Genomic DNA, 15819 nt, shown 5'->3' on the forward strand with positions numbered 1-15819 from the left:
ATAATCTTAGCTTTCTGAATGTTGAACTTTAAGCCAACTTTTTCACTCTCCTCTTTCACTTTCATCAAGAGGCTTTTTAGTTCCTCTTCACTTTCTGCCATAAGGGTGGTGTCATCTGCATATCTAAGGTTATTGATATTTCTCCTGGCAATCTTGATTTCAGCTTGTGCTTCTTCCAGCCCAGCACTTCTCATGATGTCCTCTGCATATAAATTAAATAAGCAGGGTGACAATATACAGCCTTGACATACTCCTTTTCCTATTTGGAATGAGTCTGTTGTTCCATGTCCACTTCTAACTGTTGCTTCCTGACCTGCATATAGGTTTCTCAAGAGGCAGGTCAGGTGGTCTGGTATTCCCATCTCTTTCAGAATTTTCCACAGTTTATTGTGATCCACACAGTCAAAGGTTTTGGCATAGTCAATAAAGTAGAAATAGATGTTTTTCTGGAACTCTCTTGCTTTTTCGATGATCCAGCAGATCATTGGATCCAGCGGATGTTGGCAATTTGATCTCTAGTTCCTCTGCCTTTTCTAAAACCAGCTTGAACATCTGGAAGTTCACAGTTCACGTATTGCTGAAACCTGGCTTGGAGAATTTTAAGCATTATTTTACTAGCGTGTGAGATAAGTGCAATTGTGCGGTAGTTTGAGCATTCTTTGGCATTGCCTTTCTTTGGGATTGGAATGAAAATGGACCTTTTCCAGTCCTGTGGCCACTGCTGAGTTTTCCAAATTTGCTGGCATATGGAGTGCAGCACTTTCACAGCATCATCTTTCAGGATTTGAAATAGCTCAACTGGAATTCCATCACCTCCACTAGCTTTGGTTCGTAGTGATGCTTTCTAAGGCCCACTTGACTTCACATTCCAGGGTGTCTGGCTCTAGGTAATTGATCACACCATCGTGATTATCTGGGTCCTGAAGATTTGTTTTGTACAGTTCTTCTGTGTATTCTTGCCACTTCTTCTTAATATCTTCTGCTTCTGTTAGGTCCCTACCATTTCTATCCTTTATTGAGGCCATCTTTGCATGAAATGTTCCCTTGGTATCTCTAATTTTCTTGAAGAGATCTCTAGTCTTTCCCATTCTATTGTTTCCCTTTATTTCTTTGCATTGATCACTGAGGAAGGCTTTCTTATCTCTCCTGACTATTCTTTGGAACTGTACATTCAAATGGGTATATCTTTCCTTTTCTCCTTTGCTTTTTGCTTCCCTTATTTTCACAGCTATTTGTAAGGCCTCCTCAGACAGCCATTTTGCTTTTTGCATTTTTTTTCTTGTGGATGGTCTTGATTCCTCTCTCCTGTACAAAGTCATGAACCTCCATCCATAGTTCATCAGGCACTCTGTCAGATCTAGTCCCTTTAATCTATTTCTCACTTCCACTGTATAGTCATAAGGGGTTTGTTTTAGGTCATACGTGAATGATCTAGTGGTTTTCTCCACTTTCCTCAATTTCAGTCTGAATTTAGCAATAAGGAGTTCATGATCTGAGCCACAGTCAGCTCCCGGTCTTTTTTTTTTTTTTCCTTTTTTTAAAATTTTTTTATTTTTTTAATTTTTTCCATTTATTTTTATTAGTTGGAGGCTAATTACTTTACATCATTACAGTAGTTTTTGTCATACATTGAAATGAATTAGCCATAGCTCCTGGTCTTGTTTTTGCTGACTGTATAGAGCTTCTCCATCTTTGGCTGCAAAGAATATAATCAACCTGATTTCAGTGTTGACCATCTGGTGATGTCCATGTGTAGAGTCTTCCCTTATGTTGTTAGAAGAGGGTGTTTGCTATGACCAGTGTGTTCTCTTGGCAGAACTCTATTAGCCTTTGCCCTGCTTCATTCCGTAATCCAAGGCCAAATTTGCCTGTTACTCCAGGTGTTTCTTGACTTCCTACTTTTGCATTCCAGTCCCTTATAATGAAAAGGACATTTTTTGGGGTGTTAGTTCTAGAAGGTCTTGTAGGTCTTCATAGAACTGTTCAACTTTAGCTTCTTCAGCATTACTGGTTGGGGCATAGACTTGGATTACCGTGATATTGAATGGTTTGCCTTGGAAATGAACAGAGCTCATTCTGTCGTTTTTGAGATTGCATCCAAGTACTGCATTTTGGACACTTTTGTTGACTATGATGGCTACTCCATTTCTTCTAAGGGAGTCCTGCCCACAGTAGTAGATATAATGGTTATCTGAGTTAAATTCACCCATTCCAGTCCATCTTAGTTCACTGATTCCTAGAATGTCAATGTTCCCTCTTGCCATCTCCTGTTTGACCATTTTCAATTTGCCTTGATTCATGGACCTAACATTCCAGGTTCCTATGCAATATTGCTCTTTACAGCATCGGGCCCTGCTTCCATCACCAGTCCCATTCACAACTGGGTGTTATTTTTGCTTTGGCTCCATCCCTTCATTCTTTCTGGAGTTATTTGTCCACTGATCTCCAGTAGCATATTAGGCATCTACTGAACTGGGGAGTTCTTCTTTCAGTGTCCTATATTTTCACCTTTTCATACTGTTCATGGGGTTCTCAAGGCAAGAATACTGAAGTGGTTTGCCATTCCCTTCTCCAGTGGACCATATTCTGTCAGACCTCTCCACCATGACCTGGCCGTCTTGGGTGGCCCCACACAGCATGGCTTAGTTTCATTGAGTTAGACAAGGCTGTGGTCCGCGTGATCAGATTGGCTAGTTGTCTGTGATTGTAGTTTCAGTCTGTCTGCCCTCTGATCCTCTCTATGTGGGATAAGGACACCAAAATTCTTGGAGGTTCAATGACCTGCTTGGGACCACACATTCAGTGGGACTCAGTTCAGTTCAATTCATTTGCTCAGTCGTGTCTGACTCTTTGCAACCCCATGAACCGCAGCACACCAGGCCTCCCTGTCCGTCACCAACTCCCGGAGTCCACCCAAACCCATGTCCATTGTGTCAGTGATGCCATCCAACAATCTCATCCTCTGTCGTCCCTTTCTCCTCCTGCCCTCAATCTTTCCCAGCATCACGGTCTTTTCCAATGAGTCAGCTCTTCACATCAGGTGGCCAAAGTATTGGAATTTCAGCTTCAACATCAGTCCTTCCAATGAACACCCAGGACTGATCTCCTTTAGGATGGACTGGTTGGATCTCCTTGCAGTCCAAGGGACTCTCAAGAGTCTTCTCCAACACCACAGTTCAAAAGCATCAATTCTTCGGCACTCAGCCTTCTTTATAGTCCAACTCTCACATCCATACATGACCACTGGAAAAACCATAGCCTTGACTAGATGGACCTTTGTTGACAAAGTAATGTCTCTGCTTTTTAATATGCTGTCTAGGTTGCTCATCACTTTCCTTCCAAGGAGTAAGCGTCTTTTCATTTCACAAGACTAGTCCTGGGAACTCCCTGCCCCTCTCCACACCCATGCAGTCTCTCAGCGTGCCTTGGTCTGCTGCTGAGGCCTCTTTCCTTGGTGGTAGAGACCCCAGTCTAAGAGGTTCCCAAGCCCTCGCGTCTGCAGGAAGCACAATTCTGCCTCAGGTTCTCCACCTGAGCAAGGTGCAGATACACAGCACACATTCAGCTGTCAGTAGGAGCTCAAATGCAACCTCCTCTTTCCCGACTCCTTTCCATCTCTCTGTTACTAAGGTTACCCGTGCAAAGATGGGCCACACTGACTTACACTTCATCTTGAGTCTTCCCACTGCCCTGTGAGTATCCCCAGGGCTCTCCTCATTCCAAGACATCACTTGGATGCTTTTGAGCAAATTAAAGGCACTCCCTTTGGGCAGACTCATTAGAATATGTTTTCCGTTTATTTATTTTGTATTTTATTTTATTTCTGGCTGCTGCTCATTACTGGGCATGGGCTTTCTCTAGTTGCAGCAAGCAGGGGCTACTCTTTGTTGTGGTGCTTGGGCTTCTCATTGGGGTGATTTCTCTTGTTGCAGAGCCCTGGCCCTAGGGCACATGGGCTCAGTAGTTGTGGCATATAGTCTTAGTTGTCCTGTGGCATGTAGGATCCTAGTTCCTGGACCAGGGATTGAACCTGTGTCCTCTGCACTGGAAGGTGAATTCTTAACCACTGGACCACCAGGGAAGTCCCAAGTTTTCCCTTTAAACATGTGTGAGTTGCTGGATGGGGATTCCTAAGTGCAGCTAGTGGTAAAGAACCTGCCTGCCATGCAGGAGACATAAGAGATGCGGTTTGATCCCTCGGTCAGGAATACATGGAGGAGGGCATGGTAACCCACTCCAGTATTCTTGCCTGGAGAATCCCATGGACAGAGGAGCCTGGTGGGCTACAGTCCATCAAAAAGAGTCAGGCATGACTGAAGCAACTTAGCATACATGCACACAAGTTGCCAGAGATCCACTGTCTTGTACTAGGGTTATGGTTTGGTGAGTTGGTCACAGACAGGCTTGCAGCCCCCTTTACCCCTTTGGCTGGTGCTTCTGTGTGGTGCACAACATATACAGCCGTACAGGGCAGTCCAGCCAGATTTCCTCTATGTCCTCAGCACACTGGCAAAGGGTCCTGCACAAAGCAGGTCTTTGATGAACTGATGCTGAAGGAACACACGCACAGCTAAGTAAATACCACCACAGAATCAGCTTCTGCTGATCTTTTCCTCCAAGTACCTTGTTTACAAATGGGGAGATGGAAGCTGAGTGTCTTTCAAATAAGTGTGTTTTCTCTCAACAGTACTTGGCTCCGGAAGTGCTCCGTAAGGAGCCTTACGATCGGGCAGTGGATTGGTGGTGCTTGGGAGCGGTGCTCTACGAGATGCTACACGGCCTGGTGAGTCGGGTAGAGCTGATTCTGGAAGAGATGGGAAGTGGATCTCTTCCTTGTGTGGCCTCCTCAGGCTCCTCAAGGAATTGAATGAGCCACCTCTTCTCTACAAGCTCAAAAAGGGTGATGCAAACATGGATACAAGGATAAAGTATATTTTTTTCAATAAAGTCAGTTCCACACTTTATCATATATTATCTCATGTGTTACTCCTTTGGTGCCTCAAAACAGCCTTTGGATGCGGGCACTGCAGGAAATGGGGTTGTTCTTATTTTACCAAGAGGGAAACTGAGACTCAAAAAGGTCACAGTCCTGGGAGGTGGTAGAACTAGCTCCTGGATCCAATCTTAGACTGCCTGCGCTTCTTGTCTGAAAAATGACAACATGTCTCATAACCATCATGAGGCTGGAATAAAATGATGATGGGAAACTGTTAACTTTGCAAAGTGCTAAGTTGGTACACAAGCTTGATTAAGAGACGTGGGATAGAGGGGGCACCTGGAGAGGTCCACAAGCCTCATGCTGGAGCGGAGAGACCTCTCGGCCTTCCCAGCAGCCTCTCCACTGTGCTGGAGGCCAAGAGGTCTCTGTCTGTCTCCAGTCTGCCGCGTGAGCCATCGCCCAAGACACAGGTCTGGCTGAATCCTCCCAGCTGCTCCCCCACTTTGCTCCAAGTGTCTCTGAGAACTGTGCCCACTTTAGCATGGATGATCCTCCCATCTCTCTGCCTGTCTCTCACCAGCCGCCCTTCTACAGCCAAGACGTGTCACAGATGTATGAGAACATTCTGCACCAGCCACTACGGATTCCCGGGGGCCGGACGGTGGCCGCCTGCGACCTCCTGCAAGCCCTGCTCCACAAAGACCAGAGGCAGCGGCTGGGCTCCAAAACAGACTTTGTAGGTGCCCTGCCAGTGGGGCGCTGGGCTCTCAGCCTCCTGCAGAGGCAGCCCAGAAGCAGTCACGCTTCCAGCTGTTCCCTAGAGCCAGGCACTGCTAATTCACAGCTGCTGCTGTTTATTTCTTTCGATCTAACGCTTCTAGTCAACCAATATTTATGGAGCACCTACTATGTGCTGGACTTTGAGTTAAATGCTAGGGACTTGTTAGATTGGGTCTCTGCCCTTAAGTTTATGAGGGAAAGGCAGACAAACATAAACTATTACAGAGTGTGACTATGCTGAGGCCAGATGGGAATTCAGGCAAGGCTTTATTGGGACTTGTGAGGTAGGAAGAGGGAGCAGAAATAAGTAATAGGTGCCCTTGTTGGCTGTCCGAGGAGGGCAGACTGATTCATTATATGGGGTGAGGGTAAGGGCAGATCTGGGGTCAGGCAGGAGAGGTGGCTTAGGTGGTCTGCCCACCCCCTTGGCGGTGTTGTGTGCAGGGTTCATGCACAGCACCCTGCTTTTTCTTCCAGCATCCCAGAGGGGGCAGTTGGTTTTTGGTCTTCTTGTATCTTACAGCTCATAATTTGTCCCCACGGCGCATGGGTGCAGTTCTTTTTCGTCCCTTATAGTTTCTTTGTATTCTGCTGCTGGATGAGACATTTCTCTGGGTGTTTGTCTCCGGTAAAGGGTCCCAGGTTCCAGCCTGTTTCAGAAAGACATGAACAATGAGCAGAGATAGACAATAATGGGGGACATTCACACTGGCGTGGTCAGGGCAGGCCTCTGTGAGGAGGTGACAATTGAGCAGAGATTTGAAGGATGGGAAAGAACTGGGAGGAGGCATCCCAGACACTGGACACAGCATGTGCAAAAGTCCTAAGTTGGAGCAAGGCGGAGAGAGATAATTAGAGGATTGATTAATTAGTATATGCTGAGCAGGAGAGTGGACGCCCCAGGTTAAGTTTTGACAAATTCCTCTGGCTTCTGTACAGAGAGCAAACTAAATTGCTTTTCACAAATATCTGAGCACTTCCTCTTGCCTGGACCTAGGCTAGACATCTGAATGGAGAGGTGAAGAATTCAGAGTCTGTTCTCCAAACAAGTTCATGGCTTAAAAAAAAAAATTAAAGCAAAATTTAAAAAATAATCATACATTCTCTACTCAACAAAAGATCATTTGGATTTATAAAAAGACCACAGTACTTTTCTCCATAGAAGTTTGTTCTTTAAGCGTAGAAGCTGAGATTGCATGAACTGTGAGACAGACTGCCTGGATTCAGATCCTTTCTCCACCAATGACTAGGTGCAGGGTAAATGGCTTAACCTCTCTTTGTTGTTTAGTTGGTAAGTCACGTTCAAGTCTTTTGCGACCCCAGAGAGTGTAGCCTGCCAGGCGCCTCTGTCTGGAATTTCCCAAGCAAGAATACTGGAGTGGGTTGCCATTCCCTTCTCCAGGGGATCTCCCACGTCTCCTTCTTGGCAGGCAGATTCTTTACGGTTTGAGGCCCCTGGGAAGCCCCTGCTGTAACGTTTCTTCCCATCTGTAATAACAGCACCCAGTTCATAGCTCTTATGAAGGTCAAATAACATAAGCACTTAGGCTAGTGCCTGCCACGTAGTAAGTGCTTTTTGAGTGTACAAACTATCCTATATTCCAGATACTGTGAAGTTTAACAACATTTAAGGCTTTTGCCTACCCATCCCTGGACAGTTTAAAGAAAAGGCTTTCATGAAGACAGGTCCCTCCTTCCCAGAGGAAATTTGCATCGTAAAAAAAAATGTGATTTTTTAAACTAAGGTATACTTTCCTATAGACCAAGATTCAAAGGATATTCAGAAGAAGTCCCTTCAGCTACCTAGTTTTTTAAATTTGGAGGCAACAAGTGTTACCAGTTTTGTGGGTATTCTGGAAATAGTTTGAATCTGGCTTGTTAACAATTCCCTAGGGGGTTCAGATACACAGAGTTAAGAATCATTCTTTGAGAGACAGAGAGAGAGGGAGGGCTTTGCTGGAAAAGGCGGAAGTTTTTGTCAACATTAGTTTGGATTAGGAAAGAAGTGATGAATCATGCCCAAGGCTGAATCCTTAATTCTGGATCTTTGCGAAACTGCAGCTTTTCTTGGGGCTTTATTTCTCAAATCTTCCTTAGTGAGTTGATTTGGTCTGTCTAGAATTCTGGAAGAGGGATCTCCCTGGTGGCCCAGTGGTTGGGACTTCCTCTTCCAATGCAGGGAATGTGGGTTCAGTCTCTGGTTGGGGATCTGAAATCCCACATGCCTTGCAACCAAAAAGCCAAAACATAAAGCAGAAGTAATATTGTAACAAATTCAATGAAGACTTAAAAAAAAAAAAAAAAAGAATTCTGGAAGAGTCAGGATGCACTGAGAGAGTGGGGTAAGATTCCCCGGGACCCTCCAAGAGCAGGTTCTGCCATCTTCTTCACTGACATACCTCACAGCCTAGTATATATAGTACAGGGTAGGTGCTCAATAAACAGCTGTGGCATAAACAGATGTTACAGGGAAAAGATCTGGGTTTGAGATAACGGCTAAGGGGAGAGGTCTTATGGCAGACACTCCTTTGTTCCAGGAAACCAGCTATAATGGCAAGTTGCCTTCCTAGTAAAGATTTTAGGGCTAGACAACCAGTTGCCGATAGAGTTGGAGCTCCGAGGCATGTGGGGTGGGGTGGGGGCGCCAATGGAGAGGACTGCGACTGATCACCTTCTTCCCACAGCTTGAGATAAAGAGCCATGTATTCTTCAGCCCCATAAACTGGGATGACTTGTACCACAAGAGGCTGACTCCACCCTTCAACCCAAATGTGGTAAGAGGCCATCATGTTCTAGCTTCTGGGTTCCCAGGACTGGTGGAAGCTTGGAGGGTACCTGGGGAGGGTATCCTGGCCTGGCCTCTTCCTAGAGATGGGAGAACCGAGGGTCCAAGAAGCTCAGTGATTTGTTCAAAGCTACCCTGTAAGCAGAGGCAGAATTGAGTCTGGAACCTGGAAGTCCTGACTGCCAGTTCAGCTCTGTAAGAGGAGCCAGGTTGCCTCCCCTTTACTGTCAATACCAATAACTCTCATCGCAAAGCACTTTACAGCCTTTAAAGTGTTCTGTGTCGTGGAGCACACCCAGACAGAGCCGAGTCCTGTTAAGATTTTTTTTTCTAGGTTTAGCTTTCTTCCTGGTAATAAAAATGACATGTATTTATTGTAGAAAGTGTGTAAAACAGAGACATTTAAACCATCATGGAGAGGGGCTTCCTTGCAGTCTACTGGTTAAGACTTTGAGCTTCCGCTGCAGCAGGAGCAGGTCTGATCCCTGGTCAGGGAACTCAAGATCCTGCATGCTACACAGCATGACCAAGAAATAAAATAATTTTAAAGCATCAAGGAGAAAAAGCGTATTATCTCACCACCCAAGAGAAAGCATGCACCACTGGCATGTTTCTTTCAGGTCTTTTTTTCTGTTTTTTATGTAGGTCATAGTTCATACATAGACACATATATCATCTCCCCCAACATAGATCATAATTCATGTATATAGATAGATCTCATTTCCTCCCTGTTTTTGCTAAAACTATGTCGTCATTTTCCTAAGTCACATAAGACTATGACTTTAAGTGGCTGTATAATATTTCAACCCTATGTTGGTAACATAGTTTATTCCACCATGTTCCTAATGGTGCACTTTAGGTTAGTACCATTTTTTCTTTATCATGATGGATTAATGAATGTCTTTAAGTTCACGTCTTTGTCCAGTTATTTTTTAATTAAATTTTTCATTGGAGTATAGTTGATTTACAATGTTAGGCTAGTTTCTGCTGTAAAGTGGAACAGTCGCACATACGTAGATCCACTCTCTTCCAGACTCCATTCCCATAGAGTCATGACAGAGCACCGAATAAAGTTCCCTGGGCTACACAGTAGGTTCTTACTAGTACTCTTTCATAAAATAGTGTGTATATATCAATCCCAGTCTCCTAATGTATCCCTCCCCTGTTCCCCGTGGCAACCAGAAGTTTGTTTTCTATGTCTGTGAGTCTATTTCTGTTTTGTAAATAAGCTCATTTCTATCATTTCTTTAGATCCCACATAGAAGCGATACCATATATTTGTCTTTCTGTCTGACTTCACTCAGTATGACAACCTCTAGGTCCATCAATGTTGCTGCAAATTGTCCAGAGTTCTGATTATTTCAAGATGGATTCCAGATGGGGGATTACCAAGTCAAAGAATGTGAATATATTTTATTTTTTATTGTTGAGGTATAGTTAGTTGCGGCTTCCCTCATAGCTTGGTTGGTAAAGAATCTGCCTGCAATGCAGGAATCCCAGGTTTGATTCCTGGGTTGGGAAGATCCCCTGGAGAAGGAAATGGCAACCCACTCCAGGATTCTTGTCTGGAGAAGCCCATATGGACAGAGGAGCCTGGTGGGCTGCAGTCCGTGGGGTCACAAGAGTCGGACATGACTTGGCAACGAAACCACCAGCACCGCCACAGTTAGTTGACTTACGCTATGATTTTAGTTTCAAGTGTACAGCGGAGTAATTCAATATTTGTACAGATTATACTCCATACAGAGTTACTAAAAACTACTGACTATGTTCCCCGTGCTGTCCATTACATCCTTGTAACTTGATACCTAGTGGTTTGTACGTCTTAATCCCCTTCACCTGTTCTGCCCTTCCTCCAGCCCCTCTCCCCTCTGGTAACCACTCATTTGTTCTCTGAATCTGTTGTGCACATTTTTGAGGTTCTTGATTCATACTTTCTTCATGTCACAATCTACCAGCAGCATATGGAGGGTTGATGTAGAGCAGGCAGGGGGCCAGGCGGGTAGAGGAATTGGTAAATGGTTAATGGACCTTGTGGAATATGATGATTAGTGTAAATGCATGAAAAAGTGATGCCCCTGGGGCACTCAGAGGGGACATCTGACAGCTCTCTCAGGGCTCTGGGCTCCTCTGGCAGCTCTGACCCAGTGTTCCCTTCTCATCGTTGGCTTACATTCACAGGCAGGACCTGCTGACTTGAAACACTTTGACCCAGAGTTCACACAGGAAGCTGTGTCCAAGTCCATTGGCTGCACTCCTGACACCATGGCGAGCAGCTCTGGGGCCTCCAGTGCCTTCCTGGGATTCTCCTATGCGCCGGAGGATGATGCCATCTTGGATTGCTAGAAGAGAAGCTCCCGTAAAACCACCAAAGCCAGCTTGAAATCTGTAAGGAATTACCTTCAACTGTTAGTCACAGAAGCCCAAAGTAACAATGGCTTAAACAAGATTCCCTCCCTGCCCCAGCCCATGGAAGAAGGATGGTGTTAGGTGATCCAGGGCTGGTACCACAGGTCATCAGAGGCTTTCTGTATTTCTTCTCTGTCATTCTTGGCAAGTGGCTTCTACTATTAGGATTATTATATTATCCTAAGATGGTACTGGAGCTCTAGCCACTGTTTCTGGGTCCTGGGCAGGAAAAAAAGGAGGAAAGAGCAAAAGGGCACCTTTACAGAGCTTCCCAAGAAGCCCCACCCAATGACTTCTGCTTGCATCTCACTAGCCAGCCACCTTACCTGCGTTGGAGGATGGGATATATGTCCAATTAACTGGGCACATGACTCCCCACAATAATGCAGGGGTTCTGACACTAAGGGAGAAGGGAAAATGTTGGGTAGGCAATGAGCACCTTTTAACCAGAAGATCTCTTGGTGTTTGAATTTTGATCTCAATGTGTAAAATGACCAAGGTGTAACAAGCCTGTAAGGTATCACCCAACATCCACTTTTTTTCCTATGTCAATGATGTCTTTCTTTGGGTGAGTGGTATTGCACATTTATTAGGTTTGTCTGCCTGGCATCTGAACCCCAGCCTATAGTCAGGGAATCTCTTATTTTATGAGCCATGATGGGAAGTAGTTCACTACCTCCACTTAACTGTAGCTGACAATGCCAAACACTAACTTTCCCAGCCTACCCTGGAGCTCGGGCCAGGCATGTGGCCTCAGGATGCACCTGTTATCAGATTTTTGGCTCAAGGAAGGAACTGGGAGCTCCCTTTCATGTGGTTGCTGTGGTAACAAAACTGAGTTCCTGGTGTACAAGTGGCAACGATGCTCTTATTGGCAGCACCAGATCTTTTGCTCTTTCCTCCTTTTTTTCCTGCCCAGGACCTAGAAACAGTGGCTAGAGCTCCAGTACCATCTTAGGATAATATAATAATCCTAATAGTAGAAGCCACTTGCCAAGAATGACACAGATAACATCCTGGTGCTTATTGGAAAACACCAGAGATCACATCCATGCTGCAGTGTCATGCCTCGGAATCCTGGATTCTCCCTCTCTAGTTTTCCCAATGATTTTGAGAGCTTCTGTTAATCACTTCTTTTTTTTCTTCATCCCTCTGCTTCACGTCTTGACCAGAGACGTGTTAGTGTGTCTTTTGTCACCTGCATGTTATTAAGATGTATCAGTATCACTTACAAAACAAATCGCTGGCCACAGGTGTCAGTTTCTGCAAAAGTCCTGTGGTGCATAGAGTTAACTGGTCAAAGTCAGCCTCAGAACATCTGCCTACTCTGATCCAGTTTCTGTGCTAGACTTTTTCATGTCTGTTACCAGTTTTCATCCAAACAACCCTAAGGCAGGAATCTCCTTTTTACCAATGAAGAAACACAGAGAAGCTGTACCTTTCCTAGAGGTCACAGAGCTAATAAGGGCCGGAGTTGGGACTTGGAGCCATATAAACTGACTCGGGCTCTCACATGTAACCTCTGTGCTGGTCTGCTGCTCACTCTGGCTGTTAGGTCCAAGCAGAGTAACTGTCAAAATCTCTAAGCAGAGCCAAGCCAGGAACTGTCTGGAACAAGCCAGGTAATGGGAAATGGGGTCTTCCAAGAGGAGGCTCAATTGGATGCTCATGGTCTGAGCCTGGTTGCCAAGTTAATTCTCTGCTCCTTTTTCTGGATGGAAAAGAATCTGCCTGCAATGGAGGAGACCTGGGTTTGACCCCTGGGTTGGGAAGATCCCCTGGAGAAGGGAATGGCTACCCACTGCAGTATTCTTGCCTGGAGAATTCCATGGACAGAGGAACCTAGCGGGTACAATCCATAGGGTTGCAAAGAGTCAGGCAGGATGGAGCCCCTAACACTTTTTACACACGTCTACCTCATATACTTCTGTATGCTTGTCAAGTCTAGGGCCATAAGGAGCCCAGGAAGGGTCTGTACAGGCCTAGTGATAAGCCATTTCTAAAAGCAATTCTGACCTGACAAAATGTGAGCATATAACACACATGAGTTCAGGACACCCCTCACTTGTCTGATGGATTTTATACTGCCTTATTTCAGTGAAGAAATCTTTTCACTATAGTTCATCATCTACTTCAGGGAGGTCTTATTAGCTGGGGACAAGAGGAGAACTTTCATTCTTTTCAGCATCAATGTGTGCTAGTGATTTTATCAGCTTTTCCTTTTAACTCAGCCCCACTCTTTGCCTTACATTTTTGTTTGCCCAGCGCCCTGCCCCAGTAATTATGGAGGATGAAGCTGGAAGACCATGGAAAACACATCGATGACACCACAATGACCTACTGGGGATCAAATATGGGTCAAGGAAAACTAGTTACATGTGCTGAGAATTCTGAAAGAAACACTCTGATTTGATTTCCATCTTAATAGTGTCTGCTAAGAGACAAGTGTGGAACGTGATGAGAGGCCAAAATTCTCCCAACTTCCCAGAGCAAAAAGCCAGAGCACTAAGCATCAGAAATGGAAATAGTACTGTCAAAGTACACAACTTGCTATGAGTTGTGAAACATGCAAAGGTTCTATCTGTTCTAAGACTGTAAAATCACAAAATGTTCACCAGGAGAAAAAATAAAAATGAAAAATTATGACTATTCATTAAAAATGAATATGTTTAATATCAGATTTGTTCACACCTGTTTATTGAGCACACTTAGAGCTTCATATGCATTATCAGCCATATGTATTACACCAGCATTTAGAAATTATTAATCTTACTTTACAGATAAACACTTACTCAGAGATAGTAAGCGACTTGCCCAAGGTCACCTAGCTGTACAAGGCACAGCCAGGAATTGGGACTTGGTAGCAGCTGATTCTCAGGCCCTTGCTCTCTCTACAGTCTCCAGTACTGGGCACAGTTCTCTGGGCAGGTACTTTTTTGGTTTTCTAGCAAACAGTGATTGCAAACAGGATTTACGGAATTTTGTACCAAAAGACAGCATCCTCAGGAAGAGAAATCAGAAGCACCCTCTTCTCTACTCTTTAACTTTGCAGGGACAATAGCTGTGAAAAGGCAACAAGAGAGAGTGTGTGTGTATGTGTGTGTTTTAAGACCCTAAACCTCTGTACCTGCTGAAGACAGTAACAAAAATCTTTGTCTCTGCATTCATCAGTTTGAGCCAGAGAGACAGGTGCATTGCACACAGATCCATGCTCCCTCAGGGCAGCCACTAAGTGCTCCCCCCTACCCGGGGAGAAGCGTGGCCAGTTTGTGGTTACCGCCCGCTAGTTTTTTCGATGGCTCTTTCCAAACGCAATTTCTTCTGCTCAAAAGCCCTTCTCCAGCCCTGGCCTTAATGATCTATTCTTTTTTCTCTTCTCTGCTCAACGAGGATGCCTGTCTACCCAGCTTCAGCCCCTCACAGGTCCCTCAAAACGGTCTATATTTTTTATTTAAAAAATAAAAGGGTCTTCGTTTCCGCCAGTGGGGATCTTTCATTGCGGCTTGCGGGCTCAGTTGCTGCCTGGCATGAGCGAGCTTAGCTCCCCTACCAGGGATCAAACCTGCCTCCCCTCCCTTGCAAGGAGAGTTCTTAACCAGTAGATCACTAGAGAAGCCCTATATTTTTTATTCTTTGGTTGGATTGACAAGGTCCAACGTCCCCTAAGGACCACCGCCCCATCCTGAGCCTAGCACTGTGGCGCTCATAGATGCGGGGCTTATCAGAGAGGAGTAAGTCGTATTCCCGTTCTCACCACTAAACCTGCCCGCCCTGCAACTGGATGCCCGCTCTGGTCTCCCAAGAGGCCGAAACTCTCCCATAACGCAGCGCCGACCCTCCAGTCCAGCGTTCCTAGTACCGTTGCTGAAGATCGCTGGCTCAAACTTCCCTCCGGCGGGCCGCCGCTCTGCGCCTGCGCCCTTGGGATCCGGGCTCGGCATTCCGCACTCCCCGCGGGAAGCCTCCATTAGACTCTTCCCTCCGGGTGGAGCGAAGTTTCGGCCCTTGGCGGGGGGGTGGGGTTGGGGGTCTCATTTTTCAATTCAGTTCAGTCGCTCAGTCGTGTCCGACTCTTTGCAACCCCATGGACTGCAGCACACCAGGCCTCCCTGTCCATCACCAACTCCCGGAGTTTACTCAAACTCGTGTCCACTGAGTCAGTGATGCCATCCAACCATCTCATCCTCTGTCGTCCCCTTGTCCTCCCAACCTTCAATCTTTCCCAGCATCAGGGTCTTTTCAAATTAGTTCTTCGCATCTTGTGGCCAACGTATTGGAGTTTCAGCTTCAGCATCAGTCCTTCCAATGAACATTCAGGACTGATTTCCTTTTATTGACTGGTTGGATCTCCTTGCAGTCCAAGGGACTCTCAAGAGTCTTCTTCAGCACCACAGTTCAAAAGCATCAATTCTTCGGCGCTCAGCTTCGTTTATGGTCCAACTCTCACATCCATACATGACTACTGGAAAAACTAGACGGACCTTTGTTGGCAAAGTGATGTCTCTGCTTTTTAATATGCTGTCTAGGTTGGTCATAACTTTCCTTCCAAGGAGCAAGCGTCTTTTAATTTCATGGCTGCAGTCACCATCTGCAGTGATTTTGGAGCCCCCCAAAATAAAGTCTGTCACTGTTTCCACTGTTTGCCCATCTATTTACCAAGAAGTGATGGAACCAGATGCCATGATCTTAGTCGTTTCTATCAGCCCTTAATGAAACTAGACATTAATGGAGAAAATACAATGAGTTTGTTTTTAGCCTAAAGTTATTCCACGTTCTGTCTGGATTTACCCCCATCCAAAATAATGGTACAGTCCCGCATAGGCCCCGCCCCTGCCCACCGGACTCCGCCTCCTAGAGAGTTAGGCCTAGCGGCGTCTTCCGCCAGGTCTTCGGCACGTCGCTCCGG

The 15819-nt window shown here is 45.5% G+C and overlaps 1 protein-coding gene and 1 long non-coding RNA gene across 6 annotated transcripts in view; one reads left to right on the plus strand and one right to left on the minus strand.

Annotated features, from left to right (window-relative positions):
- Nucleotides 1–13591, plus strand: part of SGK2 (serum/glucocorticoid regulated kinase 2) — a 28710-nt gene extending 15119 nt beyond the window's left edge. For 4 of the 5 annotated variants that reach the window (XM_020911437.2, XM_070472657.1, XM_070472659.1 and 1 more), the window contains 5 exons: nucleotides 4688–4783; nucleotides 5520–5675; nucleotides 8404–8493; nucleotides 10686–10892; nucleotides 13179–13591. In XM_020911437.2, coding sequence (XP_020767096.1) covers nucleotides 4688–4783; nucleotides 5520–5675; nucleotides 8404–8493; nucleotides 10686–10850 — 507 coding nt within the window. In that variant the 3' untranslated portion in view covers nucleotides 10851–10892; nucleotides 13179–13591. Of the gene's footprint in view, nucleotides 1–3630; nucleotides 3693–4687; nucleotides 4784–5519; nucleotides 5676–8403; nucleotides 8494–10685; nucleotides 10893–13178 lie in introns of those variants that run through there. The other variant, XM_070472660.1, reaches the window with a different exon arrangement.
- On the minus strand, nucleotides 5968–15757 carry LOC110149107 (uncharacterized). Its single transcript, XR_011489634.1, has 3 exons — nucleotides 14773–15757; nucleotides 10678–10890; nucleotides 5968–6369 (listed from the first exon to the last, which is right to left on the minus strand). It is a non-coding gene; the product is annotated as an uncharacterized lncRNA (long non-coding RNA).
- Between the last annotated feature and the right edge of the window lie 62 nt (nucleotides 15758–15819).

The sequence above is a fragment of the Odocoileus virginianus genome, chromosome 9 (genome assembly GCF_023699985.2).
Source record: "Odocoileus virginianus isolate 20LAN1187 ecotype Illinois chromosome 9, Ovbor_1.2, whole genome shotgun sequence".
Lineage (NCBI taxonomy): Eukaryota > Metazoa > Chordata > Mammalia > Artiodactyla > Cervidae > Odocoileus > Odocoileus virginianus.